The following is a 21984-nucleotide window of genomic DNA, read 5'->3' as shown; positions in this document are numbered from 1 at the left end:
CGTGAAGAAATTAACGATAATCTTAATTTTTTTTATTACAATTGAAGTCGATTTTGTTTTTTGCTTAAAAGTTACTTGTAATGAATCCTCTTCTCATCACCCTCGTTACTTTCATAAAAGGATTGTCTTCTTCGCGTTTCAAAAACATAACGCAGGTCTTTATATACGACATCAAATGAACCACTTTTTATTCATGTGGAATAAAATACAAGCTTTCTGCTTTTTTAGGTCATCAACTTTGGTGAGCCTTCCTGAACGAGGACCATCCTTGATACCAAAATTATAAGCGTGGAATTGCTTGAACCTGTTTTGGCATTTGCGTTCTTTTTGCCTACGGTCATCTTAAACTTTACGCCTTTTTTACATTAAGTTTCCAGTTTAATTTAGTGTCTAGGATGACTCCCAGATAGTTTGCATTGGATGATAGGTGGATTGTCTTTCCGCCTATGGATTCAAGTCTAAATTGGGGTATCTTATTTGTATGTGTAACCAGTAGTACATGAGTTAAAGTTAAGGTCCCTTGATTAAGCCCACGTGAGTAGTTTAGGCAGTGCTTCCTGTAGGGTTTCACTAGCAGTAAAAAGAAAAGTTCCTGTGACTGCTAACACTATATCGTCAATCATCGCCAGTAGTAACCCATCCTCTATTGAGTTCCAGCAGTATGCGGTTCAAACGCTACTATCCGCAAGAGTGACCACAAAAATTGGGAGGCACTATGGATTACCTCTGCTCACATATGTATCTAATTATTAGACTATCTCCACTTTTCGCTTAAACAATTCTGTTTTCCAGCAATGAGCGTATCCAACCAACTACACCGCTATCCACACAAACTTTTATAGGTGATTCAATATTGTTGAAGGCACCCTCTATATTCAGAAAAGCTGCTAAAGTAAACTGCTTGAAGTGCAGTGATTTTTATATTTACATATGTTGTTGTTAACAACAACAATAGTATCATGTTAAATATTATACAAATAACTAAACAAAATTTGCTTTACTTTCAGACTAATTCGAGTTTGAGGAATACGGGTAGAACCATCTTTCATATAAGTTTTGAGTATTCCTACAGGGTATGTATTAAACATATACCATTGAAAATACTTTCATACATACGTACACTTGTAAAAAAATATGTTTCCATGATTTATAGCCGGTAATATACGACATCCAGTCACGCTTCGCTCCAGCAGTGAACCACCGCGCTTTGCTGCGCGTAAAATGGCACAAAACGGTTGTTGGTCAAGCAGCAGCGGTGGCAGCTCATCCTCGTCGGCAGCGCAAAGTCGAGGACTAGGAACGGCAAGTGGTGCCCAAGAGGAACGTTTAGTGGTTAGTTGTGATTTTGTTTTTTTTTTTGTGTTTACCTATCGTAAATATTCATGTCCTAACTGTGTCTGCTGATTTTATTTACTTAGGTTGTGGTGCGGGTACGTCCAAGCGCAGAAACCACAGACCATTGTGTTGATGTCATTTCGGAAAAATCACTTTTGTTTGATGATGGTGGCAAAAGTCGGCCTAGACAATACTCATATGATTATGTTTTCAAAGAAACTGACACACAGGTATGATTAAAATCTCAAATTTACATTGGATTCTATGAATGCTTGAGAATTCACCAAACTGGCGGTACCAAAAATTGTTTAGTTGCTCTCAAACTTTTTACCAATGTGGGGAGGACATTGGTCTCTCTCATATGCACCTCGAAACGAAAGTTTAAGATTATGCATATTTATATAAAAACTTTAGATATTTACTTACTTTACTATAGAAAACGTTAAAGCATTTCATTTGAACATTTTATTCCTCGACACCAAAAAAACACTCAAAATTAGATAGAGAAGCAAAGTGCGTGAGGCCCACCCGTAGTAAATGATACTTAGTAGTATATCCGTGTTTACGAATGGTTCAAAGTAACCGGCTTTTATCTTTCTTTGGAGGACCATCAGGTAAGCTTAGTTTACCACAAGCCAGGGATTGTATGAAAATTTAATGCCGCGTTGGCATCGCTGGCCAATCTCATCGTCACTCTTTGTTGGGCTCCCACATATAGCAATATATTTAGAAGGAAAAGTATGACTTTGAGATGCCAATAAAATGCCGCTTACGGGATCACCGTGAGATCGGGTGCAATGTGGGTAAGCGGGACCGACATAGGGAGTTGAAGAGAGCACCGAGATGTATTTGCCGTAATAAGAAGAGAGAGGCCGAAATACGTGAGTGCGAAGAGCTTGAAATACTTGCCGACAGGTAAAATGCCCAGCGAGTTAGGCGACTTACGGAACCAATGCGACATTGTGACCTNGAGAGCACCGAGATGTATTTGCCGTAATAAGAAGAGAGAGGCCGAAATACATGAGTGCGAAGAGCTTGAAATACTTGCCGACAGGTAAAATGCCCCAAAATTTTACCAGCGAGTTAGGCGACTTACGGAACCAATGCGACATTGTGACCGATGTCTAGAACATACTTGAATTATAGAAGGAAAACTTTTTTACCCTATTGAGTGGAAAACGAACCCGAGCCCCCAGTCGGATGACGACGGATTCGATGTCCCATCGCCTGACTATGACGTGGTACGGATAGCAATTATGCGGTTGAAGAACAGCAAAGCTGCTGGAGCTAAGCTATTCAGCTACCGGGGCGAGGCGTTGAAAATATTCATGCATAACCTCTTATGCAGAATATGGTCAGATGAACGGATACCGGACGACTGGTATTTAATCCACAAGAAATATGACTCCGCAATACATGACAACTACCGTGGGATCAGCCTTCTAAGCATAGGTTACAAGGTCTTATCAGTGTGACTTTAGACCTGGCAAATACACCGTAGACCAGGTATTCACCAAACGCCAAATATTGGAAAAGACTCACAGAATAGCATCGTCTATTTGTCAATTTCAAAGCCATTGAGCAATAGCACCAGTACCGTCAGAATTGAGAAGGACCTCTCCGAACCGTTTGATACCAAACGGTGTTTCATACAGGCCGACAGAATGAACTGCTCAAACCAAACTTTATATAGCTATCAACAAGCTCGTCCTTATCTATAGTGAGGAACCTTAACAAAGACCAACGTTCGATGTGGCGGCCTTAAGAGTGATCTAGAGAAAGATTTGTTGGCAGATAAAAGACGTTCTACGCATTTTCAAAGCTAGACACAGCGTAGAAATTAAGATACTCTTGTCCTGAAAGTATTCGATGTGATATACTTTTGAGATAGTAGAGAAAAGCCCCCTCTGCTTTTGAAAGGCCATGTGTAAAGAGCCTTGGCTTTACTGGGTATTTCTAACTGGCGCAGGTTATCGAGAAAAAAGCGGCTGGCGTGCTATATTGGATTCGGTGAAAATATCTCTTTAGGTCCTGTTTTTTTGTTTACTAACCTAATCAGACTCAAACACAGAGGCCGTCAACCTCAGGTCATGAAGATCAAACTTAGGCACGCCTTTAACATCCACTGAAATCATCCTAAGCGGTAATGTGACTATAATTAACCCGGCTATTTTTATATCTATTTACCAACCCAAAGGCCTGTAAAAAATTGTTGTTTTCTTCGCTGAAACCCTCACAAATTGGATACCACCTTGCTGGTCTTTATATTTTAATTATATAGTATTTGATCTGTTAAAAGATAATACTTAGAGTTTAAAATTAACTTTTTTGTTTTTGTAAATCAGGAAAAGGTATACAAAAAAACCACAGCGCCTCTGGTCAGGGATGTAATTAATGGTTACAATGCCGCTGTATTTGCTTATGGCGCCACGGGTTCTGGAAAAACACACACCATGCTGGGGCCTTGTCGTAAGAAAACAACATCAACGGCTACTGAACGTGGCGCAACCGCCTCATACGACGCCGATGCCAATAGCAACGAAAGTGGTCTGATGGTTCGAGCCATCGAAGAAATATTTCAAAATATCGACAACGCGCCGAATAATAGTAGCAAGGTTAGCCTGATTTATTACTTTTATCGCAAATATGTAAATTCATATGATCTCCTTATAGGTATCAATTTCCTACTTGGAAATATATAATGAGCTCATTCGAGATCTCTTAAATCCTGGCGGTCCGCTAGAACTTCGCGAAGATAATCGTGGACAACGCATTACTGTCGCCGGCCTGTCGGAGATTACCACCATAAGTCGGCAAGAGGTCGTCTCATTGCTGCTTAAGGGCAACAAAGCTCGTACCATGGAGCCGACAGCGGCTAATCAAACTTCATCTCGCAGCCATGCACTCCTCAGTATTACCGTGCAAACCAAAACCCCTTTGGGTACAAAACAAGGTCGTCTATTCCTCACCGATCTTGCTGGCTCAGAGCGAGCTAAGAAGACAAAAAACCGTGGCAAACGTTTGCAAGAAGGTGCACATATCAACCGCAGTCTGCTGGCATTGGGAAATTGCATTAATGCGCTTTCGGGTGGAGCGCGTTACGTGAATTACCGCGACTCGAAACTTACCCGTCTATTAAAGGAGGCATTGAGTGGCAAATGCAAGACCGTGATGATTGCGCACGTCGCTCCCGAGGGCAAGCATCGTGATGAAACAAAAAATACACTCGTATATGCAGATCGCGCAAATAGCATTTCCACGCGACTGCAGAACTCTGTCTATCTTGATGAGGTCAAAGACTTTCCCACAAAACATTATCAAAACCTTGTATCCGAGTTGCGCGAGGAAGTGACGCGCTTGCGTAGTAAAATGTTAACTGAACGGCCACGTAGCGGAGCAGCGGCGGCTGCAGCAGCACAACCAGCACGCTCCACCGAAGAGGATGAAAAGCGAAAGACCGAACTACGCTATTTGCGAGAACAAATCGTGCTCACCTTCAAGCAACAAATGAAACTGCGACGCAAATTACTCGAAGCCGAAAGCCACCTGCTAGGACTAGAGCTGGATGCTGAGCGCCAGCATATGATCATTTCGCACTGGCAAGGACGAATGGGGAAGCTCTACGACACACCAGCTGATGATGGTAAGGATGATTGTTGCAATTGTTGTTGAAATTGTTTGAACAAAAAAGAAAACTATGTAGACTAAATAAGCAAATTATGATTTTTGAAATTTTCTTTACTTTTTTACACAAAAGATATAGAGTCTGAAGGCGCGATAGCGCTAAAGAACGCTTGGGGCGAACTATCGGCAATCGAGAAGGAGACACGCCGCTACAAAGAAATACGTGAGCGCACTGAGCAAGAGTTGGAGTTATGTCGGCAGAAAGGCGTGCAATTGGAAGATGTAAGTATATCTGTGAACCAACATATTTCCAAAAGAAGTAATACCTAGTAAAAATATCAATGACCCCAACCCAACAGGAGCTACCAGAGCGTATTACCAGCGATGAAGAACGTGAACTACTGGCGCTACTTTGCCGTGTTCACGAGCTAGAAGCGGATAAAGTGTCTTTGCAAGCTGAGCGCCTGGCCCGTCAAGCCGAACTTCGAAGGCGTGATCTGCAGCTGTTACGCGCCGAACGCCAACGTAGACTATGTGAGGATATTATCAGCTCACAGCGTCGACTTATAGAAGAGGGCAATGTCGAGCTGCCCGATGAACTACGCGAACTTTATGGCTTGTACCAGCAAGAGATACACGCCGGTGTTGTTACACCGGCTACCTCATATGAACGCAAATTACCGCCTATCTACACAGCGGGGTAAGTATTTGGATATGGCGTACTTGTGAAACTTTTAGCAAATGAAGAACTTTTAAAGTGAAGAGGAAATTATTACTCTTCTACTTGTGTACAACGCAACGCAAGCTTCGAATAATATAATCCTAACCAGCTAGTTTTTGGTCGTCAAGGTTTACATTTCATATTATTTTCAGTTCCGAATCACCCGGCTCCAGTTCCAGCTCCGAATGGTCACCTGGTTCGCCGCTACCACTAATTGACAACCAAATTCTCAGCGCGTTTCAAGACGGACCCGATAGGCATATGGGACCACTTGTCAATCCGCGCTTACCGAAATTACCAGCGACCGCTGCACCGGCTACCCGGCGCGGTACCTCAATACGAATGACCAAGCATGCGCCCAACACTTAGACCCGGCAAGGAGCAATCCGACAGCAAAGGAGCTGAAGGCAAATAAGTTCTAGATATTTATCGGCTGCAAATGCTAAGTTTTTGCTCAGGGAAAATTAATTGTCAATTTTAGTACTATTTGTTTTTTATGTTTCGAAGAAAAGTTAAATTAACATGAACTTGCAAGTATGTACAAGCATAAAGAAAGCAATTCATGAAGATAATGCGTAGCTTTGCTTGATTAGCAATTGATTGTAGATCAGTAGGAGTGAATTTTCGAATAAATGCGCACAAAAGCAAATTGGGATTTTACTTTTTTTGAGATTTGATTTTGCTATAAAACCATCAGCTCAAAATAGAGAAGGCTGAGTTCCAAGTTGCTCCAATGCAAAAGGATCAGAAATAAGAGGCTGATGCTTTGCATTGATGCACTTGAACTTAGCGGAAGTGTAAATAGATAGATGTTTGAATGAGATATGCTCCGCGACCTGAGTCTAGTGAGTCTATTGTGCCCTCCGCTCATCACAACACATCTTTTAATCCCAAGGATTCCAGTGTTGTTTTCTCATACCTATTATTCGTTTTCTATGGGAAGCAAGGTCACTGCGGTTCTGGCTACGCCGCTACTATCTTATTCCGCCACATAACCTTTGTGATCTGGCACCCACAGTAGCTGGATGTTATTGAATTCGACAAGGATATTCAGGTTCTCAATGCACTGAAGGACTAATGATGATTTTATCACAAAGGATGATTATACCTTAAATTAACCCTGCCTGCTCCAATATCTTTTGGTCTTTTGGAGCCGTCAGTTTGCCACTACATGGGTCCGACCTGTATATATCCATCCAAGCTTGGGTTGTTTCAGGTCACCCTAGTGCAAAGCTCTATTTTAAATTTCCTTCCGAAAACAATTACGTTACTCATATTATCTATGGGGAAGAGGGCTAGTGGGAGCTGGGATCCTAGCTTCTCCATATTCCTAGACGATAGGATCTTGCCTCTAGCAAAACCATATCTCTATCTATGGTGATGTGGTGTAACTGAAGCTCAAGAACTATGTACCTCTACAGCTGATATCGGGAATGTGCGCATTGCTCCAGTAATACATACACAAGCTAGATGTTGCAGTTTATTGAGACACTGTCTCATCGGGGCCAAGGCAGTTCTTGCAACCGAAGCCACCGCCCCATAGGTCACTATTAGTCGTGCTATCATGGGGTACATCCGTCTAAAGATCTTTGGGCAGCATTTCCAAGACTTGCCTACACTCCATTAGTGCCCTTATAGCCTTTGATATGGTCACGTCGACGTGGGACCTCTACAGAAGCTTAGAATCCAGGATTAGGCCCGAAGTGTATCTCAATTACTTATTTGCCTATATTTGTTTATTCCATTTTANATTAGGCCCGAAGTGTATCTCAATTACTTATTTGCCTATATTTGTTTATTATTCCATTTTTTTTTTCTTTTCTTAAGTGAAGCTTCGACATGTAGAAGTTAAGCAATAGAAGAAAAGAGAATACACCCTTTGCAACCGCTTGTTTAATTCTTCCTGGCTTCGAAATATGATCTCAAAAGAGTACTGAGAACAGCCGTACACCCAGATTATTTGCCGTCCGCCCTTTTAGTTTCGGTGGAAGAGAAGATGTCTCAATGTCCTCGTTGAGAGACAACGCTACTCGAGCGGTGATTTCACGGAAACAGACTCGAATAAGATCACGAGATATCTGAGTGTGTATGACGTAAGGGTTGGTGGTGTTGTTCACTTTACGGAAGATATGTTGATGCGCAGCAGGGTTTGAGTTGCACGTAAAGTTTATGAATGGTAAAATCTGAGCTGTATCCACTGCTGCCTTCAAGTGTACAGCGACAGATTGAAGACCTTAGTGGAGCCTTCTTCTTCTAGTCGGTGTCAAGGGTTTTAGAGGCTATTACTTTCCCGATTGGCCACCTGGACTTCACCGCTGTTGAAAGTAAGATTTGGGAAGTTGTACAGCAATCTTGTCACTCGCTGTTGATTTACCAATTGTCGATCTGGCGTAAATAATCGTACTCATTTAAGTAAGAATAATGCGTGGATTTCGGCGAGTCTACCGGATGGTATAAAGCATTCCCTTGCAAATTAACCGCCTAGGTTTAATAGGTTAATAGGTTTAGGTTTAATATTGTGAGCGCAATCTCGATTAACCAGATAACCTGCCCTGCGATAGATGTCTTTTTCGATGAGACGATACTGCATAGTAAGACGAACACTGGCCTAGTTATGGTCTAGATACTGTAGCCGTCTCAACAGATCCGACCGCAATATTCCCAATGAGTGTCCGGCATGTGGAGACTCCACGCACGGCACCAACCACCCCTTCACATGCCAGCTCAACTCCACTCAACTAACACCCCCCTCTCTTTGGTTCGACCCTGTTGAAACTGCCCATTTCTCGGGTCCACCGTTAGTTGAGCTCGACGACAATAATTGATAGACAAACCGAAATAGTCGAGACTTGAAAGTGGCGCTACAACAACAACAGCGAACGCTAGCCTCCACTAGTGTCTCAGTTGCTACATAATTTCAGTTCTTGCATCGCAACTCTACTAATATACTATACCGATCCATAAAGGCGGTAGTCTCTTCGCTCTTACTCTGCAGTCCAATTCAGTTAGTCTGTAAGACTCATATTCCTTACAAACAATCCTTTAACCATATGTAGGGTTCGCCGGTCTCAACATGGTTGGATGGCCGAAACAGCAGCCCATAATGTTTATACTATTTTCAAACTGTATCAAGTACTATTTTACTCCCAAAAATTTCTTATAGAAACCCCTATATTATGCATATACTGTATATTTTATTTTTTCATCTTTAGCAATCATTTCCATTGTGATTATTTGTATTATCTAAGCTAATATAATAGTAATAATAATAATATGTGTACGTATGTGTAATTATCATTTCTTTTTTATTTTTATATTCTTGTATTATTTGCAATAAATTCACGTTAACTAAATAAATGAAATTATAGCATAGCAAAGGCTTTATAATCCAACTGCAATGGTTCTTAAAACTCGCCACCAGTGCAGCTGGACTTGTGAATATTTAATAATTATAATTGAGCATAAGCTATACCAAGAGGTAATAAAATATATCTGTGTTCGTATGGAATAGTAGCTTATGTCGGGAAGCTGGCTTAGTATAATGCTACATTCCCTTTATTCTTTAAACGACAAGGAATTTGTTGATGAGATTTAATAAGAATATTGATTTGCTAGTATCGGAACTATTTCTTGCACGTTTATTTGCCAAAAGTTCTTCAACGACTCGGCGCCAGTGAGTCATTCGCAATCGTATGCTGCGAATGCCGCATTATACTAAAGCCGGCCTTTCGGCATAACCTACTATTCCTTACGAACACACAAATATGCATTTCATTTATTAAAAAAAAAAAAAAAATTGTGTACAGAAATGCCAACATTAAATAATTTTTATAAAAATGCATTGCATACAATAGTTTTACGCCGTGTGCGAACTTTCAATTATACTGACTTTGCGCGGTAAATAGTATTAGGGAACCTTCTGAAAGCGAGCATAACCACTTGAAAGTAATACTCATGAACAGATATTAATTTTCAATCAAGTAGGACAAATTGAATATTAATTTACACATTTGGAAAATCACTTTTCATTTCACTCATTACTTCGTTTTAGCACACGATTGCGTTTACCACATACGAGTTTTTACTTCATTTGGAAGAACATATAAACGAATCAAGTGTCGTTGGTAAATGAAAACGGTATATAAATATACATATCGTCGTTTAATGTACAAAACGGCGTATCAAAATGATGCAAAACCGCGTATGTGAAGTTTTAGAAATTATTTTCTAGAGGGTAAAAACACTCATATTTCAAAATGGTTCTCTTTTTTATAAAGCAATCGCATTTCTGGCAAGTAAATTTCAGGGCGAATAGATAAGGATTGAGCCAAGAGCTTGTATGAGCAAATCCAATTTTTGGCAGCAGTTACGCGGTTTTGCAGTATGACGATACGCTTTCGTTTTGTACTTTAAACGACGATATACATAAGTACATATATTGTAGTAGCATGAATATCAATAAAATTTTACAACATAGGCGTATAAAAAGGAATTGTTGCGAGTATTTTTGCGCTTCATTTACATATACTATACTTTAGATAAAATACATAATTGAATTAATTCAGTTAATTGCGGCTAGTATGTATATTATTGTTCTCTATGATATTTTTTTTCTTTATTTATCTGTGCTTCATTTATCTGGATAGGGTAGAAAATATGCTATAAAAATGATTTCTGCTATGTTTAATGTTTGCCTTTTAATTTTGCCTATTTCAGTTCTGTGCTGCTTATAAGCCGATATCTAACCAAAAAGGCAAAACATTAAACTTTCGTTTCATCCACTTTATACTTAATTTAATTTAATAATTTTAAACTACAGAGCCTACGTCCAATATAACGTAGTCTCCTTAATGCTATTGAAGTTGAAAATGGAAAATTTTGTAACGTTTTCAAACACTTATCTTATCATCATGTTAATAGGTATGTGTTGCTGTTAAGGGTACAAATACTTTCTATTCGGTTTTACGGCTAACACTTGAATCGGGCAGTGTATATGTATGTGCATGCAATTGCGTGAAGTTTTTTTTTATTTGCCTTTAAATTCACTTAAAAAATACTAAGTGCTTTTGACACGCTTCTTCCGCTTACACACATGGTTCAACGTAATTGCCCGGAAACAGACCGGTCACACCATCCATAACACCTTCCCACCAGCCGTCATCATTCTTCTTTAGCACATACAATACAGAACTTTCTTGAAAACTCAATTCATCATCTTTATCGGCATAGTAATCATAAATTGCTACAACTGTAATTACAAAAAAAAAAATAGTTTTTTTTTCATATATCGTCATTTAAAGTACAAAACCGCGTATCAAGAAAATGCAAAACCTCGGTATGTGAGATTGCCCGAATTTTATAGGAGAATTAAACTTCTGATGTATTTTGGAACGATTTTCCCTCATCCCTCGTTACCACAACAACTTCAACAGCGGAAATGAGTAAAACTTGTCTTATTTCAAAACGGTCCTCTCTTTCATCCATAATTATCTCTTTTTCTAANAACAGACCGGTCACACCATCCATAACACCTTCCCACCAGCCGTCATCATTCTTCTTTAGCACATACAATACAGAACTTTCTTGAAAACTCAATTCATCATCTTTATCGGCATAGTAATCATAAATTGCGACAACTGTAATTACGAAAAAAAATAGTTTTTTTCATATATCGTCGTTTAAAGTACAAAACCGCGTATCAAGAAAATGCAAAACCTCGGTATGTGAGATTGCCCGAATTTTATAGGAGAATTAAACTTCTGATGTATTTTGGAACGATTTTCCCTCATCCCTCGTTACCTCAACAACTTCAACAGCGGAAATGAGTAAAACTTGTCTTATTTCAAAACGGTCCTCTCTTTCATCCATAATTATCTCTTTTTCTATCGATATTTTAGTATGAATGAATAAGGGCTTGATGCCAGGAGTTTCCGGGGAGCAAATATCTTTTTTGGCACAAATGTCAGTTACGAGAGTTTGCACAACCACGATACGCGGTTCTGTACTTTAAACGACGATATGTATGTATGTATATACAAGTATTGAGAAATTTTCAGCCCACATACCTTTTTCGATGTAGTTCTTTGGAACCCAACCGGGTAAATTTTGATCCTCTGGTACGATAGGAGCTAACTGGCCTTGTCCCGTGGACGTACGTGGGCGCCCAAAGTCCTGATGCTCCTCCTCCGGCGGTGGTGGAGGTGGCAAGGGAGGCGACTGAGAGCCGGGTCGTGCAAAGTTCAAACTGAAATTGTTTCTTTAAAAACGAGAAAATAGTTTTTTTCTGAATAGCACTGATTGGTGTAAACTTTAAAATGATGTTGTTAAAAANCGTATCAAGAAAATGCAAAACCTCGGTATGTGAGATTGCCCGAATTTTATAGGAGAATTAAACTTCTGATGTATTTTGGAACGATTTTCCCTCATCCCTCGTTACCTCAACAACTTCAACAGCGGAAATGAGTAAAACTTGTCTTATTTCAAAACGGTCCTCTCTTTCATCCATAATTATCTCTTTTTCTATCGATATTTTAGTATGAATGAATAAGGGCTTGATGCCAGGAGTTTCCGGGGAGCAAATATCTTTTTTGGCACAAATGTCAGTTACGAGAGTTTGCACAACCACGATACGCGGTTCTGTACTTTAAACGACGATATGTATGTATGTATATACAAGTACTGAGAAATTTTCAGCCCACATACCTTTTTCGATGTAGTTCTTTGGAACCCAACCGGGTAAATTTTGATCCTCTGGCACGATAGGAGCTAATTGGCCTTGTCCCGTGGACGTACGTGGTCGCCCAAAGTCCTGATGCTCCTCCTCCGGCGGTGGTGGAGGTGGCAAGGGAGGCGACTGAGAGCCGGGTCGTGCAAAGTTCAAACTGAAATTGTTTCTTTAAAAACGAGAAAATAGTTTTTTTCTGAATAGCACTGATTGGTGTAAACTTTAAAATGATGTTGTTAAAAATTTAAAAAAATAAATCAGTTAAATCTTATCAGCATTAAGTACGGTCATACCAAGTACACTCTCGATATAATATCAAAAGATAATATATCGAGAAAGATATGTAGGGCTATTGGCTTATTAAATAACAACTGAAAACTTTGCAAATAAAAACGGATTTTTTCTTCTTAAAAATGATTAGCCTTCAAATTATTTTTACCTGTTGCCATTTCTTCGAAGCGAGCAAAATATAAACAAAGAAAGTAAAGTGAGAATGGCTTAGTCTGGATATCATGGGCAATAAATATATTAAACTAAGAATAAAAGAGCTACCATCAACCACAGTGTTAACGGAAACTATGAAATTATGAAGCATTTAATTTGAGTAACTTGCAGGTTATTGGTTAACAGCGCATGATAGATATAATATATATACACAATTTCTTACCTGTTGTGATTTCTCCCCAATGTATGCATGCCAATATGACTTTGTTCGCTAATTTCGTGCTGTGAAACAGTAAGTGGCGATGGTGGCGCTAAATAATTTGAAAAATTTAAACAAATGCATTTTATTTATTTCATTCCTGCATGTTTTATATATTTACTTACGTGGCATACTGCTTCGATCATCATATGTTGTTGGTGGTGGTGGTGGCAATGATTGCATCATGCCTGCTGATGGTAAATTGACATGTGTTGCTATTTGCTGACTAGGCGGCATTGGCAACGCACTATAGCCACCGCCGCGCTCGCGCTCACTACCACCAGTTGGCACGCCGGTAATACTACCCGCTCCACCAATTCCAGTGCTGCTTATTCCAGTGACCGTTGTACTTGATGAAGCTGATGACATACGTTTTGGATGACCAATTGGATAGTTGGGCGCATAGTGCGAAGGCACTTGCGGCGGATTGACAACTGGTGGCGTACGATATTCTCGCGAGCTTTTGCCAAGTGTGCCGGTATTGCTCATTGAAGATTTACCCAGTGTGCCTGTGTTGCCACGTGTCATTTGCGGTGGAGTCGGTGGTTTTGTGGTCGGTGGCGGACCGACAGATGGTGCCAGCGAAGATGTCGCTAATGATTGTATGGAGCCATGACTCGAGCCACGGTGCTTCTGCTGACGCGTATTAGTAGAATTAACGCCATGACCAATATCATCCAGTATCGAATAATCAATTGGTTTGCGAACATACTTTATTGGTTTTTCTGGATTAATCGGCGCCACGATTTTAAATTGACGCGAACTAACTTTATTTGCAGTTAGAACACCAATTTCTCTGCAAAAAAGATATACATTAAATTTAAGCCTTACAATAAAATGTTTTGAAAATTTTGATGTTCTTACCTACGAGCCACCTTTTCTTTGTGGATCTGCACTGTTTGTGCAATATGATTCATTTGTGATTCCATCTCACATAATTGTTGTGCTTGTAGCTCTAAAAGCTGCATATAACTGTAGGCGAGGGTATTAATTTGGTACGCCACACTGGCCAACGATTGCGTAGTATAGTTTTTTGTAGCCTCTAGGGCCGCTTTTTTGTTCTCCTCACTGAAAGAACCGATTTTCAAGAGTTCAATGTATGTATACTGTTAAATTCACCCTTTACTTACCGATAATAAGTGTCCTCACAATAATCCGCCACGCGCTCCAAATTTGTATAGCTATCGCGCAAACTTTGTCTGCCATCCGGAATTTCCGTACGAATCAATGATGCTAATTCGTCCATTATGTTTTCACTGGCCATGACCGACCATACGGTAACCGTCAGGAAAAGACCACTGAAATTTATAAGAAATTTACGTTATCAAAATGTTTTAGCTGTATATGGGATAACTTCTTCGCGGGTGTTGTCGCTCAAAACGTATTCACTGTCGATTTGTCAATAGAAGTCAACGCGGACGTCGACGCCGACGTCGACGCTGGCGTTGAGGCGAGCTGCAGTTAAATTGGGAGCGCCCTGTCGTGCGATTTCCTTTCAGCAACTGGGTTTCCAAAACACCATTTCCCAGTCACCCAACCCATGGATAACCTTACCCAAAATCTAAAAACACTTTTTGCCAGGTTTTTAAACGTGTATAATAATAATTTCACGTATATTTATTTGCAATAAATATGAGCTCACATTTTTCAACCGCAACACAACGATGACGAACTATACATAGTGATAGAACGATACGTGTTCCGATTACGGTATATCGATACTTTCAGCGAGAACTGAGTGGTATTGAGTACTCGATACTTTTTGACAAGTAATGACCAGCGTTGCCGATTTGGTTTTAAACAAAATTGTTTTTTTTTTTCTTTATTTAACAAATTTGGTAATTTGTTTTTCAATTTGGTAACTTTTTCGATTCGCTCCTACATATGACATAGGTCAATAAAGGTTCTGTTTCCACATTAGGAAGTGGCCCGTAAGCGTTTATTTTTATATAAATACCAGATAATCCTGAACGACGAAAAGTTGTTCCAGTGTTAATAGACTGGTGTGATCTATAACAAACTGCTTGAAAGTGGCTATTGCTATATCTACCGTGTCCTTTCCCGGAAGGTTTTGGGTGGTCGTACCTTTCCGTCAGTTTGTCAGCTTTGCAATTACCATCAATTTTACATTGTGCCCGACAACCAAACATATGAGTTAAATTCTATGTAAATATGTATGTTATCATTCAAAAAGCTACGACATTCGGCTACTTGTTGACATACANAACTGCTTGAAAGTGGCTATTGCTATATCTACCGTGTCCTTTCCCGGAAGGTTTTGGGTGGTCGTACCTTTCCGTCAGTTTGTCAGCTTTGCAATTACCATCAATTTTACATTGTGCCCGACAACCAAACATATGAGTTAAATTCTATGTAAATATGTATGTTAACAAAATTGTAGCTACGACATTCGGCTACTTGTTGACATACAGTGGTCGAAAAATTATAGCCGTACCAAATTTTGAAAAGTTTAACATATAATTTTTTATGTTAATTTTAGTTTTTTTTAATATAGTTCTTTCTTGAGCAGAACCCGTGTGAATCCAAGTTTCAAACTTTTTTCAATATTGAAAAGAAATCAACAAACTTTCATAAAAACCACCAGGTTTTTTAATTAGATTTCCTAGAAATATTCTGGATAAAAAATTGTGTAACCCATTGAATTCGAGTAGAATAAAGTCCAAGTTTTAAATCGCTAAAAATTACCGTTGATTTTTTAGAATAGCCTCATAAAAAATCCAATGGTGCCAAGTCGAATGATCTCAGTGTTCAAATGACATCCATGACACTGAATGATCAGATCACTTGTTTTGTGGCCTGAGCTTTGTATCGATGGAGATGTATTTCCAAATGCAATTAGCCATAAGACAGTACCATGTTCTTAAAACGACCCGCAATCGACAAATGTATTTCTTCGGCCATCGGCTTGAAATCCTTACCAAGCGTTTCTGGTGTCGTGGCTTTCAGCGTTAATGCAGTTATAAAAATTTTAGGTGAATCGAGCGCTGATTGGCTGAAAACCTTGGCGGCTTTTTCGTTCAATTGAAAGCACATTTCTTTCAAAATAATTTAAATCGCACATACGGAAGAACCAAATAGATTGAAAAATCATGATTCTTTTTTCTTTCGTCTGTCGATTTTAGAACCGGTTCTGAACTATAGAATTTAGGACTAGTTCGGAACTATCCAAAAAGGGAAGCAGCACTTCCACTTCCGCACTCGACACTTCCTATGACATCGCCATGTTAAATTCGCCAGTTGCTTGCATGCAAGAAGATTTGTCGCGACCCAGTACTGGATCTATATGTAATAGAAGCGCACCAGTTCAGAACTAGAGATTTTCTCCACAGGGATAAAATAAATGTTTGCTTGGGTTAGTAAAAATGCATATTTGTGAACTACTACCACCAAACAACTGTCAAGTCACTCCAGGAGCGGTTTAAATCAAAATTTATAAATAAACAACCAAGCATTTTTCCCTGAAAGTGATTGGTGCAAGCTTTGAGGTAACCGCCGGATTTGAATGAGCAGCAAAGATATGTAAAAGTTACACTTGAGGCGATCACCATAACCACTCAAGATATAGCGTGCCGTTGCGTGAGTGTTACAGCCTATTTCCACCAAAGGCTTAACTGTAGTTAAGAGCTCAGGGAAGTTCAAATAATTCCAACATGGGGTTACCAGCAATGTTTTTTTCTTAAATTTTGCTTTTTTCCTTTAGTTCTACTTTTTTCCTTTAGTTCTACTTTTTTCCTTTAGTTCTACTTTTTTCCTTTGGTTCTACTAAATAAGAATTTTCAATAGATCCATTTTTTTTAATAATTTTAACTGTACTACTCATGCCTTTTGATTCCTTGGTTAACTAGCTGCGTGCATTCTTGTCGAAAAATTAACTTAAATAAAAAGTTTTATGAAACTATATATGTTTTTTTATTTTTTGTATAAGTGCTTCTGGCACAAATTTTTATATTCAACAATATCAAAAAACTAAGAAAATGTTAATATGTTAGTATATACATTCACTATAAAACTACATTCAAATTTGGCCTTCTTTTACTTAAAAATAACTTTGAGATATTCCAACTTTAATTTTCAAATAGTGAAGCCGGGTAGCACTACAGCTCAGTGTGTCGAAAAATTGTCTTTTCTATGGTATCTTGAATTTTCTCAACTTTTCGAGTTTGTTTTTTAATATGATCTTCCATTTCGTCGAAACGGCCACTTTTGTCCTTGTGCTTTTCATCCTAGAAAATACCAAATATTAAAAATATGTCTGCTTCATTTATTCAAAATACCACCCACCTTGTACTTCTCCTTTTGCATCGCGTGCTCAACGTGAAGATTTCGCAATTTTAATAGCCTGCTTTCAAAATGATGTAATTCGTTTTTAATAGAACTTAATTCCTTTTCAGTAAAGTTGCTAGCTTGAGCAACCCGCCATAAGCCTTGTACTTTTGGCTCAATAAAGTCTTGACTGTGCGGCCCCGATGAAATCAAACGCTCCAAGCGATCATAATGATCCTTAATGCCACGATGATGATCACGTAGCTTGTTGATATCAGTCTCGTATTTTTTTAAATTCATTTCAGGTGTGTTAATTTCATTGTCGTTAGGATCACTTGAAATCGTATTAAATATCTCTAGTTCATCTTCATTTATTGCATCTGAGAAAATACGCAATTAGTGTGTTAACAACAAAACATATGCTTGTGAAAAAGAAACTTACTTTCATGTTTTTTAACATCCGCGGTACCAATATCTTCTAATAAACTATAGTAAACGTCCACTTTATCCTGATGATGCTGAAACTCTTGCTTAAGTGAATCCAGTTCTTCTTTGGTGAAACCTGATACCTCGGCCTTTGCCCACAGACGATTGAGTTTTTTATCTTTGAATGCACTCTTATTCAAATGACTATCGTCGGGATCATGGAATTTCTAGAAGGCCAATTTTTATTAATATACATACATCACTTACTTTCAGCAATCACATTTTGGCATAAGTGCAGAGAACCTCAGCTCAGCATAAAAAAATATTGTCGATGTCTTTGCACGACCCCCCATCGATTGGTTGCAAGCCGTTTATCATACGGTAATCTTTAGTCCATTAAAACCCGCCTTTTCTAATATATATGTATGTATGTACGTATATACCATGATAAAAACATTGTTTTTATCATGGTATATACATATATATTTTTTGTTTTTGTGAATTTTTTGGAATTGTTCCCAATCTTTTTCTGGGTAAAACCCAATTACTTTTTTATATTTATTACCTTATAAGGTTTGACTTTATCTTTGTCCTGGGTTTCCTCGAAATGTTCCAGCAAGTCATACGTGCTCATTATTCCAATCAATTTTTGCCTCAGCTCAGCCTCTTTAACGCCATCCTTGTCCTTATGCTGAGAGCTTAATTGCTTCCATGCTATTTCTTCTTTATCTTGTATCTTAAGCTCCATGTACAAAGACTTCAGTTTTGGCTCAGTCAATCGCTGGGGTAAATACTGTTTTAAATAAACGTGCCATAAAAATGTGCTTTAACTTACATTTTGTGCTTTGGCCCAGACCAGATTTAATTTGGCAATCCGAAAAGGTCGCTGTAGATTGCGGAAGTCAGGGTCATAGCGTTCAGTTGTAAGTTTCCGTTCCCCCTCATCAGAATTCTTGCTAATCTTTTGTAGTTTTTGCCGGGAGTATTGCTGCTCGTTTGCTTCTCGAGAATACTTTTTACTTTGTTTTTTATCTCCAACAGCCAATTGCAGCTGCAAAAGCATTATCACCAGAATAAAGTGAAAGATTTTCATTTTTCTGTTTCCAATTAAACTTTATCTTATGAAACACCAACTCCACGAGAAATTTAAGTCACGAAATTCCATCAAAAATGCCGTCGAATATAAATTAGTGCGGATCAATTTGTATGCCGGCTGTGATTGAACCGGTTATTTGAATGTGATGGCAAAGTACTCAACATGAAAATGATAGCGATATTTGTCAAGGCTTTTCAGCTGGGTTGCAATCAGGGTTACCGTTGTCATCTTTTCCTACCAAAATCGGTGGTTCTTTCCTCGTTGGTAGGACGCTTAAAATTTTGGTAGGTATAAAACAGAAAACATCCTCTAACTAGATATCGCACTCGATCTCGCAAAGGAGACCTTACCTTCGGTTTTTACACCAAATTATAACAAAAATTTGCCCCAGCTTTTGAGGGAAGGTAAATAGAATCTCTGTGTACATTCTTAGTGCATAATTTCAAAAATCCCAAAATCTGAGTTGTTGAACTTTTGAAGGTCATGTGTGATAAGTATGTTGCTAAGTGTGTGAATTAATAAAAAAAATGAAATAAATTGTGATTTTTGTGGAAGTATTAGGGAATTTCAGTTCGTTTAAAGTTTTCGAAGCCTTGTTTATTTTTACTTGAGAATTGTCAAAATCGGCAACACTGAAGAAACGGTTTGAGAAATGCTCCACCTTTGTTCTCAACATGGTGAATAATTATAAGACTGCTTTTGTAAAAGACTGTACTAAGGTGTATTAAACAAGGTGGTGTTGCGGCGACAGCTGAGTTTTTCGCCGTGGAGGCCATTACGTCAAAATGATGTGTTTGTTGTTACTCATACCAATGACAGTATGGACATCAGCGTATAATTTGTAAGTGTAATTTTTTACTTATATAGGGCCAACACCACCTTGTTAAATACGCCTTGGACTGTACCTTGTATAAATTCGCCTTGGTGGTGCTACTGGCGAATTAAGGTTTTCGCCGCTGTACTTATTGATGTCAAAATAGTGTATCTGTTGTAATATGAATTCGCCTTGTTTACAACAAACACATCATTTTGACATTACTAAGTACCGCAGCGAAAATCTAAATTCGCCAGTAACACCACCTTGTATAAATTCGCCTTGAACAGATTTTACGCACCAAAGCGAATTTATACAAAGTTGTGTTGACAGAACAAAAGCAAAAATTACAACAACCAATTATACGCACATTGACAATCAAAGCGATTTTATACAAGGTGGTGTTGTAAGATCAGCTGACTTATTCGCCTTAAATGTATTTTGTGGTGGTGTTGCTGGCGAATTTAGATTACAACAACCACGACCACATGTATTTTGTATTGCGGGTGTTATTCTCAATTCGCCCCAAAGTTTACATGTATTTTGTTTTTGCATTTTATGGGTGTGCTGTCAAAAACTCTTCTAGCAAAAACAAACTACAGCTAAGGCGAAGAAATCAGCTGACCTAACAACACCACCAAGGCGAATTTATGCAAGGTGTTGTCCCGGGGAATTTAGGTTTTCACCTTCTCTATATCAAAATGATGTGTTTGTTGTAAAATGAATTCGCCTTGTTTACAACAAACACATTATTTTAACGCTCAGAAGGACCGCGGCGAAAATCTAACTTCGCCAGTAATCCAACCTTGTTTAAATTCACCTTGATTCACAACGGCGAAAATCTAAATTCGCCAGTAATACCACCTTGATTCGCCTTGGTTGTAGATCATGAAATCGGATGTTTTCCACACCTAAAGACCAACGACAAAAGAATGGCGGCAACACTGATTGTGATTAAAGAAACTGGAAGCTAAATAATCAAAACAAAATAAATAATGGTCCAAAACAAATTGATTATTGACTAACACGATTTGCAAGTGAGAAAAATTATGCTTTAATTAGCAAGCGAACTGGAAAAGAAGTCGGATACTTTGGAAAACATTTAAATCATTGTGAGTATTACGAAAACCGTAAATTTTAGTTAAAAGAGTTCAGTGTTCCTTATGATCAATTGGCTTAAAACTTTTTAATGCTAATAAATTGGAATGACGTCATCGGCGGATGCAATCTTGATAAGAAAACTTCATTGAAAACTAATTTCTGCGTTCAAAACATGGTTAGCAGCATTGAGAAGTATAAAATTTAAAATTTAGCACAAACACAAGCCAAAAATGCTAACTAGCCTATTTTAGGTAATAGGTGTGGCCACAAGTGGCATACGTCATCGCTATTGTAGCAGCCACACACCAATGGCTTTGAGGTTGTTATTTTTAGCCGACGTTATCTACTGATTTTTAATTATGCTGCAATGTTGTTTTGTTGCTGAAACACATTGGATGCTCTCAAATGGCCACGTGTCGTAAAACTAATGACTAACAAATACATTTTTTTAATTTAATTTTTATTTATAGACGCAGACGCGTACGGGAATCAAGCATTAAAAATGAATAGATCCGACTCCATTCGTCGGGATCGCTCCTTCGACAGCGTTCTCAATAAGTTGATGCGTATGCGGTCACAGAACCATGAAACGTTCAAGGCAGCGATGTATAACTTTCTCATAGCAGCTGGCGTTGCTGCGTTTGTTGCCGTCTGCTTTATTTTAGGCCCATTTGTACGTCCCCTACTCTGGGCTTTTCTTATGGGCGCAGTCCTCTTCCCTTTCAAAAGGCATTTGGCACAACTGCTGAATGGCTGGTTCGAGCGCCTGGAAGAGCGCGATTCAAATGTTATGGTATCGATTTGTTTAGCACCGCTTGAAGCCAGTGAATATTGTGGAAGTTTGGTAGTGAGCTGGTTGCGAGAACACTGGCAGCTATTGACAGCAGGCGTCGGCGCGGCTGCGTGCTTCAAACTGTTAATGCTCTATGCGCCTAAGGGATTTCTGTGTGCGGTTTGGCGTTTCGTCGTTTTTTCGCATAGCACTTTTGTACAATTAATTGGCTTTCTAAATATTTACATGGTGAGTATGTTTGGGGCTGACTATACATATGTAAGACAAATATGTAAAAATAAGTGTGTGATAAATTGTACTTTTATTTCAACAGCTATTTGCAATAATTGCAATCTACTTAACGTCTGTGTATTTTTTATGGAA

The 21984-nt window shown here is 38.7% G+C and overlaps 4 protein-coding genes across 4 annotated transcripts in view; 2 read left to right on the top strand and 2 right to left on the bottom strand.

Annotated features, from left to right (window-relative positions):
* The first annotated feature begins 93 nt into the window (after positions 1-93).
* Kif19A (Kinesin family member 19A) lies at positions 94-6770 on the top strand. Its single transcript, XM_017620896.1, has 8 exons — positions 94-1073; positions 1154-1332; positions 1419-1565; positions 3681-3950; positions 4009-4978; positions 5093-5241; positions 5319-5659; positions 5833-6770. The coding sequence occupies exons 2-8, from the start codon at positions 1222-1224 to the stop codon at positions 6047-6049; spliced, it is 2205 nt and encodes a 734-aa protein (XP_017476385.1). The 5' UTR covers positions 94-1073; positions 1154-1221; the 3' UTR covers positions 6050-6770.
* Positions 6771-10381: 3611 nt separating this feature from the next.
* On the bottom strand, positions 10382-14823 carry Abi (tyrosine kinase Abl). Its single transcript, XM_017620897.1, has 8 exons — positions 14750-14823; positions 14238-14405; positions 13972-14175; positions 13233-13903; positions 13072-13159; positions 12844-12855; positions 12383-12573; positions 10382-10928 (listed from the first exon to the last, which is right to left on the bottom strand). The coding sequence occupies exons 2-8, from the start codon at positions 14369-14371 to the stop codon at positions 10765-10767; spliced, it is 1464 nt and encodes a 487-aa protein (XP_017476386.1). The 5' UTR covers positions 14372-14405; positions 14750-14823; the 3' UTR covers positions 10382-10764.
* A 2191-nt stretch (positions 14824-17014) lies between these two features.
* LOC108366476 (alpha-2-macroglobulin receptor-associated protein) lies at positions 17015-19060 on the bottom strand. Its single transcript, XM_017620898.1, has 5 exons — positions 18653-19060; positions 18383-18598; positions 17834-18044; positions 17410-17771; positions 17015-17351 (listed from the first exon to the last, which is right to left on the bottom strand). Exons 1-5 carry the CDS (start codon positions 18908-18910, stop codon positions 17223-17225), a joined length of 1176 nt encoding a protein of 391 aa, XP_017476387.1. The 5' UTR covers positions 18911-19060; the 3' UTR covers positions 17015-17222.
* A 1519-nt stretch (positions 19061-20579) lies between these two features.
* Positions 20580-21984, top strand: part of LOC108366480 (transmembrane protein 245-like) — a 9060-nt gene continuing 7655 nt past the window's right edge. Inside the window, exons 1-3 of the mRNA XM_017620902.1 lie at positions 20580-20839; positions 21305-21849; positions 21935-21976. Coding sequence (XP_017476391.1) covers positions 21331-21849; positions 21935-21976 — 561 coding nt within the window. The 5' untranslated portion in view covers positions 20580-20839; positions 21305-21330. The remainder of the gene's footprint in view (positions 20840-21304; positions 21850-21934; positions 21977-21984) is intronic.

Source organism: Rhagoletis zephyria, unplaced genomic scaffold (assembly GCF_001687245.7).
Source record: "Rhagoletis zephyria isolate East Lansing unplaced genomic scaffold, Rhagoletis_zephyria_1.1 Rzeph_scaffold_02284, whole genome shotgun sequence".
In the NCBI taxonomy this organism is placed as follows: domain Eukaryota; kingdom Metazoa; phylum Arthropoda; class Insecta; order Diptera; family Tephritidae; genus Rhagoletis; species Rhagoletis zephyria.
Note: the sequence above shows the minus strand (reverse complement) of the source record. Positions and strands in the feature narration are given on the sequence as shown.